General features: G+C 40.4%; 1 protein-coding gene across 1 annotated transcript in view; it reads left to right on the top strand.

Moving 5' to 3' along the window:
• The window catches only part of thada (THADA armadillo repeat containing), a 281,569-nt gene that overhangs the window by 202,520 nt on the left and 61,302 nt on the right, over nucleotides 1-17,747 (top strand). Inside the window, 1 exon segment of the mRNA XM_034184530.1 lies at nucleotides 4,082-4,164. Coding sequence (XP_034040421.1) covers nucleotides 4,082-4,164 — 83 coding nt within the window.

Raw genomic sequence — 17,747 nt, 5'->3', positions numbered from 1 at the left:
TTGCATTAAATATGCAAGGCCTCTATTTTAATCACACACATCATCAGCACTTTCTGTCATTGTCGCTGTTTCATAGCATGGTGCCAATGCAAAAATACTCTGCAGCACTCCTGCGATGATTAAAAAAATATATACAGTAGTGTTCAGAATAATAGTAGTGCTATGTGACTAAAAAGATTAATCCAGGTTTTGAGTATATTTGTTATTGTTACATGGGAAACAAGGTACCAGTAGATTCAGTAGATTCTCACAAATCCAACAAGACCAAGCATTCATGATATGTACACTCTTAAGGCTATGAAATTGGGCTATTAGTAAAAAAAAAAAACAGTAGAAAAGGGGGTGTTCACAATAATAGTAGCATCTGCTGTTGACGCTACAAACTCAAAATTATGTTCAAACTGCTTTTTTTAGCAATCCTGTGAATCACTAAACTAGTATTTAGTTGTATAGCCACAGTTTTTCATGATTTCTTCACATCTGTGATGCATTAATTTTGGTGGTTTGGAACTAAGATTTTGCCCGTTTACTAGTGTGCCTGGGGTCATTGTCTTGTTGAAACACCCATTTCAAGGGCATGTCCTCTTCAGCATAAGGCAACATGACCTCTTCGATTATTTTGACATATCCAAACTGATCCATGATACCTGGTATGCGATATATATAGGCCCAACACCATAGTAGGAGAAACATGCCCATATCATGATGCTTGCACAACCATGCTTCACTGTCTTCGCTGTGAACTGTGGCTTGAATTCAGAGTTTGTGGGTCGTCTCACAAACTGTCTGCGGCCCTTGGACCCAAAAATAACAATTTTACTCTCATCAGTCCACAAAATATTCCTTCATTTCTCTTTATGCCAGTTGATGTGTTCTTTAGCAAATTGTAACCTCTTCTGCACATCTTTTATTTAACAGAGGGACTTTGCGGGGGATTCTTGCAAATAAATGAGCTTCACACAGGCATCTTCTAACTGTCACAGCACTTACAGGTAACTCCAGACTGTCTTTGATCATCCTGGAGCTGATCAATGGGTGAGCCTTTGCCATTCTGGTTATTCTTCTATCTATTTTGATGGTTGTTTTCCATTTTCTTCCATGCGTCTCTGGGTTTTTGTCCATTTTAAAGCATTGGAGATCATTATAGATGAACAGCCTATAATTTTTTGCACCTGCGTATAGGTTTTCCCCTCTCCAATCAACTTTTGAATCAAACTACGCTGTTCTTCTGAACAGTGTCTTGAACGTCCCATTTTCCTCAGGCTTTCAAAGAAAAAAGCATGTTCAACAGGTGCTGGCTTCATCCTTAAATAGGGGTCACCTGATTCACACCTGTTTGTTCCACAAAATTGACGAACTCACTGACTGAATGCCACACTACTATTATTGTGAACACCCCCTTTTCTACTTTTTTTTTACTAATAGCCCAATTTCATAGCCTTAAGAGTGTGCATATCATGAATGCTTGGTCTTGTTGGATTTGTGAGAATCTACTGGTACCTTGTTTCCCATGTAACAATAAGAAATATACTCAAAACCTGGATTAATCTTTTTAATCACATAGCACTACTATTATTCTGAACACTACTGTAGTTCACTGTCCTTCCTGGTCACGATTCTCCTGTATGACACATGTAATGGAAACTTCTTGCTGTTCAAAGACTGTCATAGTTTTTTACACGGGTACAGGGTGAAGATGCTCCCCCCATCCCCCTTACAGTAAAGATCCACTTTTGAAGAAATTTTAAATGCATTTTTGCACACACTACTACTCCTACTAATAATAATATAATCATCATCATCATCATAATAACTACATTTTAACAATAAAACAGTCCATCAATATTAACCTGTCCTAGATTTGCTCCTGCAATTCTGGGCTAAGTGGAATTCGGGAGCAATATAACAATCTTTTTAGCTTTAAGAATAAATAAATAAAACAAAGGAGATTTGTTGAAGCTGATTTTTGTCTTTATGCGTGGCAGAGCTGGTAACTTTTCAAGCCTGCATAATGGATTGGTTGCAGTGTGTCCAATCCAAGTGCAATTTCTAGCAAAATACAAATATTGGATCAGGACTCTGTATCAGCACACACTCATTAGGATATAAATATGATATAGTTAACCCCCCAACTTGCCCGTCATAAGTGACATCTGGGTCGAAGCATAGAGCCCTGATCCCAGACCTCGTATGATGTGTCTGTATCAAAATCGACAGTAGAGAGAAGCCTTTATCCGCCTTTATCCGAGAGATAGGATTTCCCACAAGACATAAACAGTTGGTAGCCCTCATGAACAGGAAGGCCAGAATAGAAAAGCACAGAGAAGCTAACAAACACTTCTTGATCTGAAGACTTTCACCTCATCTTTAAAACATGATGGCTTCAGTGTGATCTACTGGGCATGTATGCCTGCCAGTGGAGATATTTCTCCAATATCTCTTACCCAGTATGCCAGTGGTAATGTAATCACTCGGGTGTGTCTCTGTATATAAAATCACTTCAAATGGGTGAGCAGATTTTCATAAAACTTGGTAGGAATACTTTTTGGTGAGTGTCTCCAGATGATTAACCTTTGGAGCAGATTGGTCAGTGGGGGCCTCAGCCTCAGGTGTTCAGTGGTGCTTACGGGCAGTGCCTGGTTTTGTCCCTAGGGTGCGTTGCAAGTGGGACTATGGCCCCGCCTTTCTGTCACGTGTGAAATTACAGAAAGAAGGGATCTAGGGGTCTGTGCCAAATTTGGTCTTGCACCAGGGATGGTCTGGTGTATCACTACATGGTGTGACTGGTCTGGTTCCCTGAGGGTCCTCCAGGCCTACTGGTGTTGCAGGATGCTGACCCTCATGTCCTCTCATGTGATGGCTGGCATATATACTGTGTGTGTGTTTTGTTGTTTTGTTTTGTCATGAATATTTCATGCAGTTTGTATGTAGTTTTTAAATCCAAATATATTGAAGTGCACATTTGATGTGCCTATATCATTTGAAAATGAATCAAATCCTTCCCATTATTTAGTATTTAGAAATATAAATATTTAAAATCTGTGATATGCTTCTTTTGAAAATACATTTTTTTGTGATATCTTCTAATGTCTTTTAGGTTTTATTCTGCAATTATTTTAAATGTATTTGTTTTTAGAAACTGGGGTTGTATTAAATTAAATATTAAAAAGTTTAACTTTGAGCAACAGTCAGTAACTCTTTGGGTTGTTATTTTCCCAGCAAGACATTAAAAACTTTTTTTTGTTGTTCTTGTGAAAATGAGGTCTGTAATTTGAAAATTATTAGTTTCTTTGTTGAAATTGGGGATCACATTTGATTTGTTGTAGGTGGAATATTTGAACATTTCAAGTTAGATTTTATATTGATCTATTGACGAAGGAAAATAAGACATCAACCATCATACAACCCCTGGCAATAATTATGGAATCACCAGCCTCGGAGGATGTTCATTCAGTTCTTTAATTTTTTAGAAAAAAAGCAGATCAGTGACATGACACAAAACTAAAGTCATTTCAAATGGCAACTTTCTGGCTTTAAGAAACACTATAAGAAATCAGGAAAAAAAAATTGTGGCAGTCAGCAACGGTTACTTTTTAGACCAAGCAGAGGGGAAAAAATATGGACTCACTCAATTCTGAGGAATAAATTATGGAATCATGAAAAACAAAAGAACGCTCCAACACATCACTAGTATTTTGTTGCACCACCTCTGGCTTTTATAACAGCTTGCAGTCTCTGAGGCATGCTTTTTTTCTACAAAATTAAACAACTGAATGAACATCCTCCGAGGCAGGTGATTCCATAATTTTTGCCAGGGGTTGTATTATTGTAAAAATTTCAGTGCCACAAGTTTTGCACACTTGTGTACATTTGATATCATTGGAGTATATTTTAATCAGATTCAGTATTAAAATGTTAAGTTCTGTAAAATGACCATTTGGTCAATACAATTGTTTAATTTGGTTTGTGAAATGTTGGGTTTGGTGTGTGTGTGTGTGTTTGGGGGGGTTGATTAAAAGTTGAAGCTGTTCAATTCACTGAGTGGACTAGCTAACACTAACTGAAATTTCATGTTTTTCAGACAGAATAACTGTATGGTGACCAGAGGAGCCTTTTTGGATGTGCTGGTTTTCCTTTGTGAATCCAAAATCAGCCTTTTGGATGGTGAGTGCAGATAAAAAAAAAGTAATAATTCATGCATAATAACAGCAGCAGCAATTAAATTAACTGATACTAATAGAAAATTAATTTTAAAGTAATAGATACAGTTACATCAACACAGACTCCTGTTTCTCTGTCATGAAACTGTTGTTTAAAACCCCCTTCACACAGAGTGGCGTCGGACTTATGAATCGGCGCACATCCGAAAAGTGTTGGATTTCAGTTCCAAAACGTTGTGACAGCCATCTACGGAAATTCACAGTTGGTCAAAATCGGCCGGCAGCCACGAATGTGATGCACATGTTCAAAACTCTCCGGGTGCGGTTGAGATGGGACACCTATCCGACGGTGGTCCATGTGCAATCTGAGGACCATGTAACCGCAATTTACGTATTCCGATGGTGGCAAAACGGGATCCGAAATGATTTGAGCACATACAAGGGAACATCAAGATAGATCTGGCACAGCAAAGCCTGCCGGTATGACCTGCATGTGCCACATATAATAATGTCTATGTACAGTGAATGTGAACAGAAGCTATCAAACTGAAAGCTCCATGCGCTACTGCATGCACGCTGCCACAAATCTGAACAGGATGTTATATCCACAATCGACCTTACAGTACAGATATTTGTCATTCCTTCCCATGGGTGACGTAAATAATATTGAACTATTGTCTCCATCATAACACAGGCAGCTACGCCTCTCCATGCTGTGCCGTAACCAGTCATTACACGCATCAGGCTCGGAGCTGAATGGATCTCACCCTGTAATAAATGGTCACCTTCTCACTCTGGACGAGATATAACATGGAACTTGTGCCAGGCCATTACACCATTAATAAACATGAATCTCACCTCCAACAGCGGTCCAGGAGTGTTTCACAGCGCCGACATGGACATGAAGCTGGGACAGCAGCCTGTGGTTAGAATCCTCCCAAAAGAAAAACATTACTTCCATGTCATAATCCAACCATCGCGGTGTCCAGAGTTGCGTTGTGCTCCTGAAGTGAGCAAACAAGAAAAAAGAAAGTTCCCTAGAAAGGCACTGTGTCTGAGGGACTGCATGGCCCAATGCCAGCAAACTTTGGAGCGAAGCTAGACAGTGGCAGGAGCCACTGTCCAACTTCCCAGCTTCCAGCGTGCTCCCCTCGCACGCTTAGTGGCCCATGCCGCGTTATGCATACACACACACACACGGCTGAGTGATAATTACAGCCCCACGAGTGTGCACGTTTACCCACACGCGCCGGTCTGCCATCCAGACATTTGGAGATCAGGCAGTCTGCAGCACCTTTTATGGCCATTTGACAGCAGTCTGTGTTGTCTACATACACTCTGGATGCGATCTGACAACTGTGGACGAGGCAGTCTGTCTGCGCTCCGACACTGCATACCACGCATCTTTTCCTCCCGACTGCGTCAGATTTTGGTAATATTTGCTGTATCGGGCATGGTTCCGGCACATTCTTGCTATGTGTGACGGGGGCTTAAAGGTTGGAGCAAGGCTGTCACAAGACAAGCCCACAGGAACATTTAACTTTGCGAGGTAAAAACTAAACCAACATAGTGGTAGGTGGTATAACCAATGGGTATATCTTAAAAATGTACCAGTTTGAACTTTACATTTCGTTAACAATTTGTTGATACTGTCATACTGGTTTTGAACAGGAAAGTTTACTTAAAGCCACCTTGACACTTACATCAATTTGAGCCCAGCACTGGCACACAATCTTGCTTGCCAGTGAGTAAACTCATCTTTAACTGTGCGTAAACTGCCAGCGTGCAAAAGGAAATTTTGAAATGTTCAAAATTTCTGGCACGCATAAATTTCATGCCACTTGCGTGCACTAGTCGTGAATATTGCTCGACCTACTGGCAAACACTGCTCGTCAGTGAATGTCATTGCGCGCAGGGCCTCGCACAGTTTACTCACAGTTTATGACGAGTTTACTCATTGGCACGACAAATTGTGTGTCAATGGGGGATCAAATTAATGTAAGTGTCAAGGTGGCTTAATGCTCACAACAGCTTTGTGCAACTGGATGTGGTGCTGCACCAAGTGCTGAACAAAAGTGTGCTGAACACTCTTGTAAAAACTTTAAGGTCTCTGCTCTTTCATGAAATATGTATTTAAATGTTGGGCTGGGCAGTATGGACTAAAAGTCATATTGCAATATAATTTCAAGCAGAGACAGGAATGTTACGTATTGCGATATATTCTTTGGTATATAAATGTAAATATTTCTAACTAACTATTTCTAATTGTCAGTCCATTGTGTATGCTTGTCATTTGAACCCGCTGGGGTTCATGGGAATTTTCTAGATTTTACCATCCTTTCACTGATTCCTGTTTTAAGGTACCTTTTTAGTGTAATGTCCTTGTGTCACATATTAGCATCAGTCTCAGCTTTCAAAATGTGTTGCATATTTGTCAAGAACACTGTATGTACAAATATTTTGGCTCTCAACCTGAAATAACGAAATGCGTTTTTAGAAAATTCTTCAAATCTTTATTGGAAATGCACCTTTATTCATGTGAGTGAAATGTTTTGGTGTTAGGAATAATTTGTGATATTTTTGTTTAACTCCTTGAATTAAGATTGAAAGTCATGGCTGTTTCATGTCAACTCAATTGTGGTGGTGAACAGACAAAATTACAAATTACTTTAAAAATAAAAGCCTGTGTAAATACTAAATGGATTTGACTGTAAGTTAAAGGAGATGTGAGGTTTGATGTTCGTACGCTGGTCCACGTGTCACGTGGCTTGGCACGCACGTGGGAAGTTTTAGCTCCCACGCTAATGTTCCATTAAACAGACAGTCACGGTTTAAATTCTAGTGGCCTCATCAGATTTTGCATTTGCCATAAATTGTTTGGTTTTCATTCTTTATTCATGTCTCTTCCTACTGAGTAAAAATCCTGATATCCTTGGTTTTGAGCTGTTGTTTTGAGGATGGTCTTTCTCTGTGCTGGAGATGTTATTGCCTACAAGGCTGCTGATGTCTGCCAGTTGTTGGGGAGCTTCTTCACTCACTGCGTAACAAATGTCTTCCCTCCATTTGGTGTGTCTTTGACTTTGAATACTCCTATAGCTGAACAGACAAATCGGCAGCGTTTGCTGTCAAGGCGTGGTCCTCGTTTAGATGGATTGCTGACTGAAGTCGGTTTTGTGTCTTGGGTAGTTCAGAGAAGCCTCCTGCTGTGCATGTGCACAGGCGTGCACAGTTCGGTGGGGGTGTTCACAGCAGAGGAATGTGAAACCAAACCTGTGTGATCTCTGACAGATGGTAGGATTGTGCTTATGACCCAGTTTATAGAGAAGTGCTGTACAGAGGGGAAAACGATGGAGCAGAGAGAGGCGTGTTTTTGGTTGACCTTGTGCTGAGCACATGTTTGCCTTGACAGTGCAAATATCGAGGATTTCTGAAAACAAGCCTGTAGATCCAGGATCGGGCCTGGCCCGACATGACTTGGGCCCTTATATAACAAATGAAACCCAGATTCTTACCATTTCAACTCCTCTGATGACTCTCTGTCCATGTCTTTTTGTCCCTCCTGCTGTTTGTGTCATCCTTTCCAAATCTGTCTCTCCACTTCATCCCCCACGTGGTGTTTCAGTTCTGTTTTTATTTCTACTTCCTCCTAGAATTATTTTCCATTATCCGTTTCTGCTGTGTCACTTGATATAAATCAGATATTGAACAAATGAAGTCCAAACATGCCCCCATCTTAGACTTGCAGCTAAAAGGCTAACATTGGTTTGGGTATTTGATCAAAGTATATTTTTGTGGACTGGGCTGTGGTTTTCATGACTGCTGGCTTGGGTCTGGGTATTAAATATTATGACTGGCTTTTTGCTTCACTTTGTAGTGTGAGGGTTAGCTTGGAGTGGAGCTGACATCAGGTAAGCTATGATACGTGCTAACATAACAAAACAAAGAACACGAAAATTAAAGCCACAACAAGCCATGTTATACTTAAAGATACTTGTAATAAAATTCTGAGATAGGACGGACATGGTTGGTCCTCAACAAGTAGCAGCCTCTGCTATTGGAATCTGCAAACAGAACAGTCTGGAGTCAGCTGAAGCCACACACTACCTGTTACTTCAAGCAAAAAGCCCCTAATTATGCATAACTTTGTATCTTAAAACAGCTTAAAGTAAAGAGTTATAAAGAAATTCACCCACCGTACAACTGCCAGGTAGGAAAGCCATCTGGGAAATATAGTCCCTCTAGCATGTTCTGGGTCTTCCCTTGGGCCTCCTCCCAGTTGGACATGCCTGAAAGATCATCCTAGGGAAATGACCAGGGGACATCCTCACCAAATGACCGACCCACCTCAGCTGGCTCCTTTCAATATGAAGAAGCAGCTGCTTGACTCAGAGTCACTCCCGGATAGTTGAGTGTCTCATCTTCTCCCAGAGTGTAAATCCATCGACGGTCTTGTTCTTTAGGCTATTGCCCAAGTTCACAACCATAGGTCAGGATAAGCGTGTAAATCGACTGCGAAATCAAGGCTGTCTCCTTTTGGCTTAGCTCTTTCTTCACCACAACAGTCTGGTACAGCATCCGTCAAACGTCAGATGCAGCTCCAATCTGTCTGTCAATCCCACTCTCCAACTTACTCCCACTTGTGAACAAGACCCCAAGATACTTGAACTCCTGACCCAGAGGGGACAATCCACCCTTTTTGGATAGAGGACCATGGTTTTAGATTTGGAGGCGCTGATCCTCATCCCAGTCACTTCACAATCAGCATCAATCCTGCCCAGTGCACATCGGAGGTCACTATCTGATGAAGATAACAGAACCACATTTCCTACAAAAAAAAGTAGAGATGCAGTTCTCAGGTCACCAACTTGTACACCCTCCAGTCCATGACTTCCCCGTGTGTGTGTGTGTGTGTGTGTGTGTGTGTGTGTGTGTGTGTGTGTGTGTGTGTGTGTGTGTGTGTGTGTGTGTGTGTGTGTGTGTGTGTGTGTGTGTGTGTGTGTGTGTGTGTGTGTGTGTGTGTGTGTGTGTGTGTGTGTGTGTGTGTGTGTGTGTGTGTGTGTGTGTGTGTAAAACCCTCCTGCAGGGCGTATGTGTCCCTGAAACTTGGGTTCTCTAGAAGTTTAAAGCAGTTCTTGTGACTGGTCTCTTCTGGACAGAGACCTAAGTTGTTTATCTGTTTCTGCTGTAATTATTCTCTTACCACTGGGACCCCTTTGGCTTTTTAGAGTTCTTCCTTTCTAGTTATCATCCATCCACCCCAACTACTGCATGGAAAAGAAGTTATGTTAAAATATGGTACCAACCAGAGTTATTGAAGTTTTTTTTTTTTTTTTTTTTTGTAAGTTACTAATCTTATTTATATTGTTCATTTTTGTGTTCAGTTCAGTTTTGTAGTCCGTTTCAGTCGTGAACACATTTATGTAAGGTGAATCTGAGTGTTGTGCTCTTTAAATAAAGTATGTATATTAGGGATACAATGTTTTAATTTTTCTGTATATGTAGTTGGGCTATTATGCATACGTAACTGAACTGAACTCATTTCAGAGCTATCTTTAAAACAGTTCACCCGTGAACCCATGTTTGTACACTTATGTATGGACAAGGTTTTATGGGCAAGGTTTCATAGCACTCTTGGCTTTCAATAAATTCTTAGCATTTGTGGTGATTTAGTAGTGATAAGATTGTAATGCGTCATCATCTTTTTCCTTTTATGTTTATTATTCAACCAGGGTTCGAGTTATTGAAAAGCCACCCAATTGCAATGGAGTTTAAAAATTTCAAAGTTAAAATTGGGTGAACTTTTTGATCAAATAAAAAAACCCATTGATTTCCATTGTTTTGTCACAAAAGCTCATCAGAATACAATACAAGACTATGGGGTTGCAAAACAGTTGTATCCCTAATCTATATATAGTATGTATATGTATATGTGTATGTATAGCGTAGGTGTGGTGGCCAAGTGATTAGTGTCTTGGTTTCAGTGCAGAAGGTTCCCGGTTCAAACCCCACCCCTGCAACATTTCTCCATGTGACATGGAGTTGCGTTAGGAAGGGCATCCGGCTAAAACCTGTGCCAGTTCAACATGCAGATCCACCTTGGATTTGCTGTGGCGACCCCAAGTCAAAACAAGGGAGTAGCCAATGGACTTATTTTTGTGTATGTATAGCATGTACTATACATCTCAACAACCATGAAGTCCAGATGGAAAACTCATTAGTGTGAATATTACTTTGGTGGATATCTATTTTGGAGTTGTTTGTCTCATTAGACCAGAGAAGTTTGTTTCTCATAGTCTGGGAGTCTCCAGGTGTTGTTTGGCAAATTCCAGGTGGGCTGCCATGTGTCTTTTACTCAAGAGTGGCTTTCATCTGGCCACTTTAACATGCAGACCTGATTGGTGGATTGCTTCAGAGATGGTTGTCCTTCTGGAAGGTTCTCCTCTCTCCACAGAGGAATGCTGGAGCTCTGACAGAGTGACCATCAGTTTCTTGGTCACCTCCCTGACTAAGGCGCTTTTTCCTCGACCGCTCAGTTTAGACGGGCAGCCAGCTCTAGGAAGAGTCCTGGACCTGAGCTTCTTTCATTTACGGATGATGGAGGCCACTGTGCTCATTGGGACCTTCAAAGCAGTAGAAACCCTTCCCTAGATTTGTGCTTCGAGACAATACTGTCTTAGAGGACTGCAGACAATTCCTTTAACTTCATGCTTGGTTTTTGTGCTCTGACATGCACTGTGAACTGTGGGACCTTATGCAACCCCAATTCCAATGAAGTTGGGACATTTTGTGAAATGGAAATAAAATCAGAATACAGTGATTTGCAAATCCTCTTCAACCTACAACCCCAGTTCCAATGTAGCTGGGACGTTGTGTGAAATGTAAATAAAAACAGAATACAATGAAAGGCTGTGAATGCGTATGCACATGTAATTTCTTAGGTTTTTATTTTTAATAAATTTGCAAGAAAATGCTAAAAAAAAAAAAAAGGCAAAACACTTTTTTCACATTGTCATTATGGGGTGTTGTGTGTTGAATTTTGAGGAAAATAATTTCATCAATTTTGGAATAAGGCTGTAACATAAAATGTTGAAAAAGTGAAGCACTGTGAATACTTTCCGGATGCGCATTGTCAATAATACCATTACAGACTTATGTATATTTATGTGTACATTTATACAGCTCTCTGCCTTTCATTTATATTGTCACTGTTTGCAAAAATGTAACAGGAACATGTATTGTTGTAAATGTTTTCAGTTCCTTTCTAAAATTTTATTAAAGTTGACAAAAATCTAAAAACTCAAGTGTAGATTCTCTAGAAACATCTTAAGTATTTTGACTTTGTAGGATTTTTTTTCACAATGTACTGTGTTCTTTCTTCTCTGAACAGAAGTCTTTGTGCACATACTTTGGTGTCACATCTGTGCTGCACATCGCCTCCCCAGCCATGCCAATAAAAATAGACAAAATGTTTGGTATTACATCCAAGGGAGAGGAATGTAGCAAAATCGAGACGGACACAGGTCACAGGAAAAAGAAATCAAACAAAAGGATCAGAGTATTAGTGAATTTCATGGTTTTGACTGTTTCCAGGTGGAATCTGAGGGAAAAATATATTAAAGCAATCACTGTACAGCATCCCTGCATGCTGCCAGTGTCTCTCTGCCTCACTCATGTGCGTGTGCATGCGCGCGCGCACACACACACACACACAGTATTCATCTCTTAACACGTCAATCCCAGCACTGAATTAAAACACTGACCAAAATAATGAAGTTTGAATACAGACATCTGTGCAGCTTGAAGTGAATCCAGCAAAGTGCTGCCGACTTTTGCTATAATGCTCTTAGTTTTGTTTTATGGTGTGCAACAATTTGTCTGTGTTCATTGGAGGATCCAGAATAAACAAATGAAGGGTCAGAAGTGTGATTTTAGTGATTAACATTGCTTTTTTGCAGATGGGATGAGTCAAGATCAGTGACGAATATCTTCATCATTGATCTTGATGAAGATTCGTCTTGTCTCGTCTGACAAAATTAACACTATTGGTTTGCTGACAGACGTACCCGCATTATGCTCTTCTGGGCTTTCAGGTGAACATGTTGGCCATCAGTATCTTATGGAATCTACAGGATCTGACGAATGTCAACATGACACTGACAATGGAGTTAAAAGAGTGAACGGATGATGCATTCAGTTGCGTTTAATGTGTGCACACAGTCGCGTGTTCTGCCCCTGTGGAACTGCACTCTGTTCTCTACTGCATGGTGTGGTGCGGCTCAAAAACAGTCATTTAACATTATTATTATCATTATTATTATTTTTTATTTTTTTTATTTTTTTTTTGTCTTGGTGGATCACTTTCATTGTGTCCAGATGCTGCTGAGTCTGGCTGTGGTAAAGGCTGCCCTGAACGAAACATTGTGACTCGTTAAACTGGGAGCGCTTTTATTGATAGCGCACGCGGTCTCTCTCTCTCTCTCTCTCTCTCTCTCTCTCTCTCTCAGACAGAGAGAGAGAGAGAGAGAGCTTTTATGAAAAGATGCGACACAGTGAAACAGTCCTCATATCATGAGTCTAGTATGATAAAGTGAAGCAACGATCTTGCAGTATTTATAGCTCCAGGGAGATGTGAAGTGGCGCACAGTACCGTGTTGAAGCGTGGACGGGCTCACAATAGCGGACAGTAGCACGGTGCTGCGTGTACTCGCGTGAAGGCTCCATGCTGTGCTGTACACCGAAGAAAATTAAACATGTTTAATTTCTTCCGTCCTACGCACGTAGTCCTCAACATACTGCTGCATATTGAGAAAAAACTCCTCGTGAAGTGGGCGGAGAGCTGCTCATTACAGCGTAGAAGATACGCTGCAATGAGCAGCTCTACGAATACGCCACTGTGACAGGGGCTTAAGCAGCATCTATAGAGTGGGGAATTACCTCATCGTGTCCACAAAATAGTGAGCAAAAGACAGCCAGATTTTTCCTTCTTCTCCAAGAACACAAAGCTCATTGGTTCACTGCCAAAATAAATTACATGTGAATAAAGAAAAGTTATTGTAGGGTTCCTCTGTAGATGTCCTTGGGTGTAGTTTACTGATGAAGGATGAAAACATTATCCTGATGGTCAATAGACACATGAACTATAGACCCCGGCCTGGTTCAGCAAGGTGCTGGGAATTAAATTTTAAACAAAAGGGGTGTGCTCATACACCCTGAGGTCTGATTGAGTGATTCCATAGAGGGATTCTAACAATGAATATAGACATTAAAAGTTTTCTGGGTTAGTGTTGGTGAAACTGTTATCCTAGTCTTTGGGTATTCCAGGGTTCCAGACTAACTGTGTTCTGGCTCCTACAGTGTTCAGTGTTTGCATGGACAAGGTGTTTGGTAGGGTTGTGGAAACCAGTGACTTGGGTTATTTTTCTGGCAATGAAAGGTTTATTGATCTTGACTTCTGAAATGATGCTGTGATCTTGCAGAATCAATGGACAGTTTGACTGCAGCATTTGAGAACCTGAGTGAGGAATCTCTGTCTGTGTTTCCAATTGTCTTGGATCAAGACTTAAGGCACCTTGACACTTACACGAACTTGCACTTCAAAATCTCTGTCATACATTATGTGAACTTCATGTGAACATTGTGCAAACAATTAAAAAACACTGAGTGTGAGTGCAAGTGAATCCGTCAGCGCACCGCATCACAGCGCAGCTCATCTGATTGATTAGAACGAGATGTTAAATCTATGATAAACATAATTTTACAGCTACTCGTAAGTCCTTTGTGATTCCGGAATCCAAACTTTTGCCAGAAAATGATTAATCCGCAACAAAATAATTATTTTATATACGCAGCTTCCAGTGCACAAAGCGCTTCACCCAGCTGTGAACACAGTGGGGCACATTGTCACAACGAAGTGCATGAGAGTGCGGGGCCAAAATGCATGCAAGTGTCAAGGCACCTTAAGACTCAGACTTTTAACAACTTCTTGGATGCAGCCAAAGGAAAGGTATCTGCATGTGGTGAAACAGTTGAATTTGCAGAGACATTCACTTATCTCAGCACTGACATTCATGTCTCCGAGTCGTCAGCCTTTGATGCCTGTTAAGAGCTTATGGAGTCATGACGTTGCTGGATAGAGATGTTGGCGATATCTTTGCAGGAGAGCAAGTCTTTAGAATGTTACCTGTTTGCTGTATGGTGGTGAGACTTGGATGCTAACCAGTGACCTAAGGCGTTGACTTGATGTCTTTGGTATGAGGTCTCTGGAGGATCCTTGAGTACCACTGGAATGACTGTATCAAATGAGCAGTTATGAAGAGAGACTAAGATGAGGAGTATCACTTGCATTGTGAGGGAGTGTCAGCTTTGACATTTTGGCCATGTGGCGCGTTTCTCTGTGCGTGACTCAGCATGCAGGTGCCTGTGCACTGAGGACCCAGGAGCTGGAGAAGACTAAGAGGATGCCCACGTTTAACCTGGCTGCGAAGATAGATGGTAATTTTAGTTGATTTGGAGAAGTGGCAATGGACCGGTTGTGTGCCTGGGTAGTTGCCACCCAGGACCCTATGCAGTTCTATGGGTGCAGCGAAGCACAACACCAGCTATGCTCCCAGGCTCAACTTACACACTCACTTAGTGTGTGATTTATAATATGTCAGGGTTACCACCTTGATTCCTTCAGTACTGGTTATACTGTAGATCTGGATTTGTCATGGTGATTTATTTGTCCTGTCTCTTTTTTTTTGTTTTGTTTTGTTATGTATGTTTTTAAGTACAACCCCTGGCAAAAATTATGGAATCACTGGCCTCGGAGGATGTTCATTCAGTTGTTTAATTTTGTAGAAAAAAAGCAGATCACAGACATGACACACAATTAAAGTCATTTCAAATGGCAACTTTATGGCTTTAAGAAACACTATAAGAAATCAGGAAAAAAAATTGTGGCAGTCAGTAACGGTTACTTTTTTAGACCAAGCAGAGGGAAAAAAATATGGAATCACTCAATTCTGAGGAAAAAATTCTGGAATCATGAAAAACAAAAGAACGCTCCAACATATCACTAGTATTTTGATGCACCACCTCCGGCTTTTATAACAGCTTGCAGTCTCTGAGGCATGGACTTAATGAGTGACAAACAGTACTCTTCATCAATCTGGCTCCAACTTTCTCTGATTGCTGTTGCCAGATCAGCTTTGCAGGTTGGAGCCTTGTCATGGACCATTTTCTTCAACTTCCACCAAAGATTTTCAATTGGATTAAGATCCGGACTATTTGCAGGCCATGACATTGACCCTATGTGTCTTTTTGCAAGGAATGTTTTCACAGTTTTTGCTCTATGGCAAGATGCATTATCATCTTGAAAAATGATTTCATCATCCCAAACATCCTTTCAATTGATGGGATAAGAAAAGTGTCCAAAATATCAACGTAAACTTGTGCATTTATTGATGATGTAATGACAGCCATCTCTCCAGTGCCTTTACCTGACATGCAGCCCCATATTATCAATGACTGTGGAAATTTACGTTCTCTTCAGGCAGTCATCTTTATAAATCTCATTGGAACGGCACCAAACAAAAGTTCCAGCATCATCACCTTGCCCAATGCAGATTCGAGATTCATCACTGAATATGACTTTCATCCAGTCATCCACAGTCCACGATTGCTTTTCCTTAGCCCATTGTAACCTTGTTTTTTTCTGTTTAGGTATTAATGATGGCTTTCGTTTAGCTTTTCTGTATGTAAATCCCATTTTCCTTTAGGCGGTTTCTTACAGTTCAGTCACAGACGTTGACTCCAGTTTCCTCCCATTCGTTCCTCATTTGTTTTGTTATGCATTTTCAATTTTTGAGACATATTGCTTTAAGTTTTCTGTCTTGACGCTTTGATGTCTTCCTTGGTCTACCAGTATGTTTGCCTTTAACAACCTTCCCATGTTGTTTGTATTTGGTCCAGAGTTTAGACACAGCTGACTGTGAACAACCAACATCTTTTGCAACATTGCATGATGATTTACCCCTTTTAAGAGTTTGATAATCCTCTCCTTTGTTTCAATTGACATCTCTCGTGTTGGAGCCATGATTCATGTCAGTCCACTTGGTGCAAACAGCTCTCCAAGGTGTGATCACTCCTTTTTAGATGCAGACTAACGAGCAGATCTGATTTAATGCAGGTGTTAGTTTTGGGGATGAAAATTTACAGGGTGATTCCATAATTTATTCCTCAGAATTGAGTGAGTCCATATTTTTTTCCCTCTGCTTGGTCTAAAAACGTAACCGTTACTGACTGCCACAATTTTTTTTCCTGATTTCTTATAGTGTTTCTTAAAGCCAGAAAGTTGCCATTTGAAATGACTTTAGTTTTGTGTCATGTCTGTGATCTGCTTTTTTTCTACAAAATTAAACAACTGAATGGACATCCTCCAAGGCCGGTGATTCCATAATTTTTGCCAGGGGTTGTAATTCTGTGGATGTGTTTTGCAGTTGAATTGTGTTCATCAGTCAGTGTGTTGTTTTTTCCCCACCTGCCACAACATTGCACACTGTGAAAAACAATAAGTCTCCGCTTTCCTACAGAGAACCTTTATCAGTAATCTTTGTTGCTAAATGTGAGACGTTCGTGTCACATCTCTGTTTCCTCACAAACAGAAACAAGGAAGTGAGTTTGGTGATGTGCAGCTAAACATTTTGTGCAGGGAACTGCTGTGATTGCTTAAACTTCCAGGAACTAAAAAAAGCACTGGTCAAATTTGCAGAAATATTTCAATGAATGGACAAAATTCCGAGGCCTTGCAGACTTCACAGAGATTGGTTGACTTTGTGTCAGTTAAATGCAATGTCACAACTTTCTGAAAGAGCTGTCTTATAAATATTCTTATGTCCATGCCCTGACTAGTCTAATACAAAGTATTTATACAACCCCAATTCCAATGAAGTTGGGACAATGTGTAAAATGTAAATAAAAACAGAATACAATGTTTTGCAAATCCTCTTCAACCTATATTCAATTGAATACACCACAAAGACAAGATATTTAATATTCAAACTGATAAACTTTATTGTTTTTGTGCAAATATTTGCTCATTTTGAAATGGATGCCTGCAACACGTTTCAAAAAAGCTGCGACAGTGGTATGTTTGTGTCTGGCTGTGGAGTGGAGGATGCTACTGCCACACTTTTAAATCTTGTTTTTAAACACCTTGAGGGCAACAAAGCACATGCCAAACTTTTATTTCTTGACTTTTCATCTGCTTTTAATACTATCCAACCTCACATTTTAATTGACAAACTTGTGAATAATTTTTCTGTAGATTTTAATATTGCTGGTTGGATTTTAGTTTTTTTAACAGACCGATCACAGAGAGTCAGAGTAAATGGGTGCATGTCAGACACCCTTTTGTCCTCAACAGGATCTCCTCAGGGCTGTGTCCTTTCGCCTCTTCTGTACATATTGTACAGTAATGATTGTCAAAGCCATCACGAAAATCATTTTATTTTGAAATTTGCAGACGATACTGTCATTGTTAGTCTCTTACATAATCATGAGAATAATCATGGCCCGGTGGTGGAAGATTTTGTAAAGTGGTGTGAT

The sequence above is a fragment of the Thalassophryne amazonica genome, chromosome 13 (genome assembly GCF_902500255.1).
Source record: "Thalassophryne amazonica chromosome 13, fThaAma1.1, whole genome shotgun sequence".
Lineage (NCBI taxonomy): Eukaryota > Metazoa > Chordata > Actinopteri > Batrachoidiformes > Batrachoididae > Thalassophryne > Thalassophryne amazonica.
The sequence above is the reverse complement of the archived record's forward strand: the minus strand, read 5'-3'. Positions and strand labels throughout refer to the sequence as shown.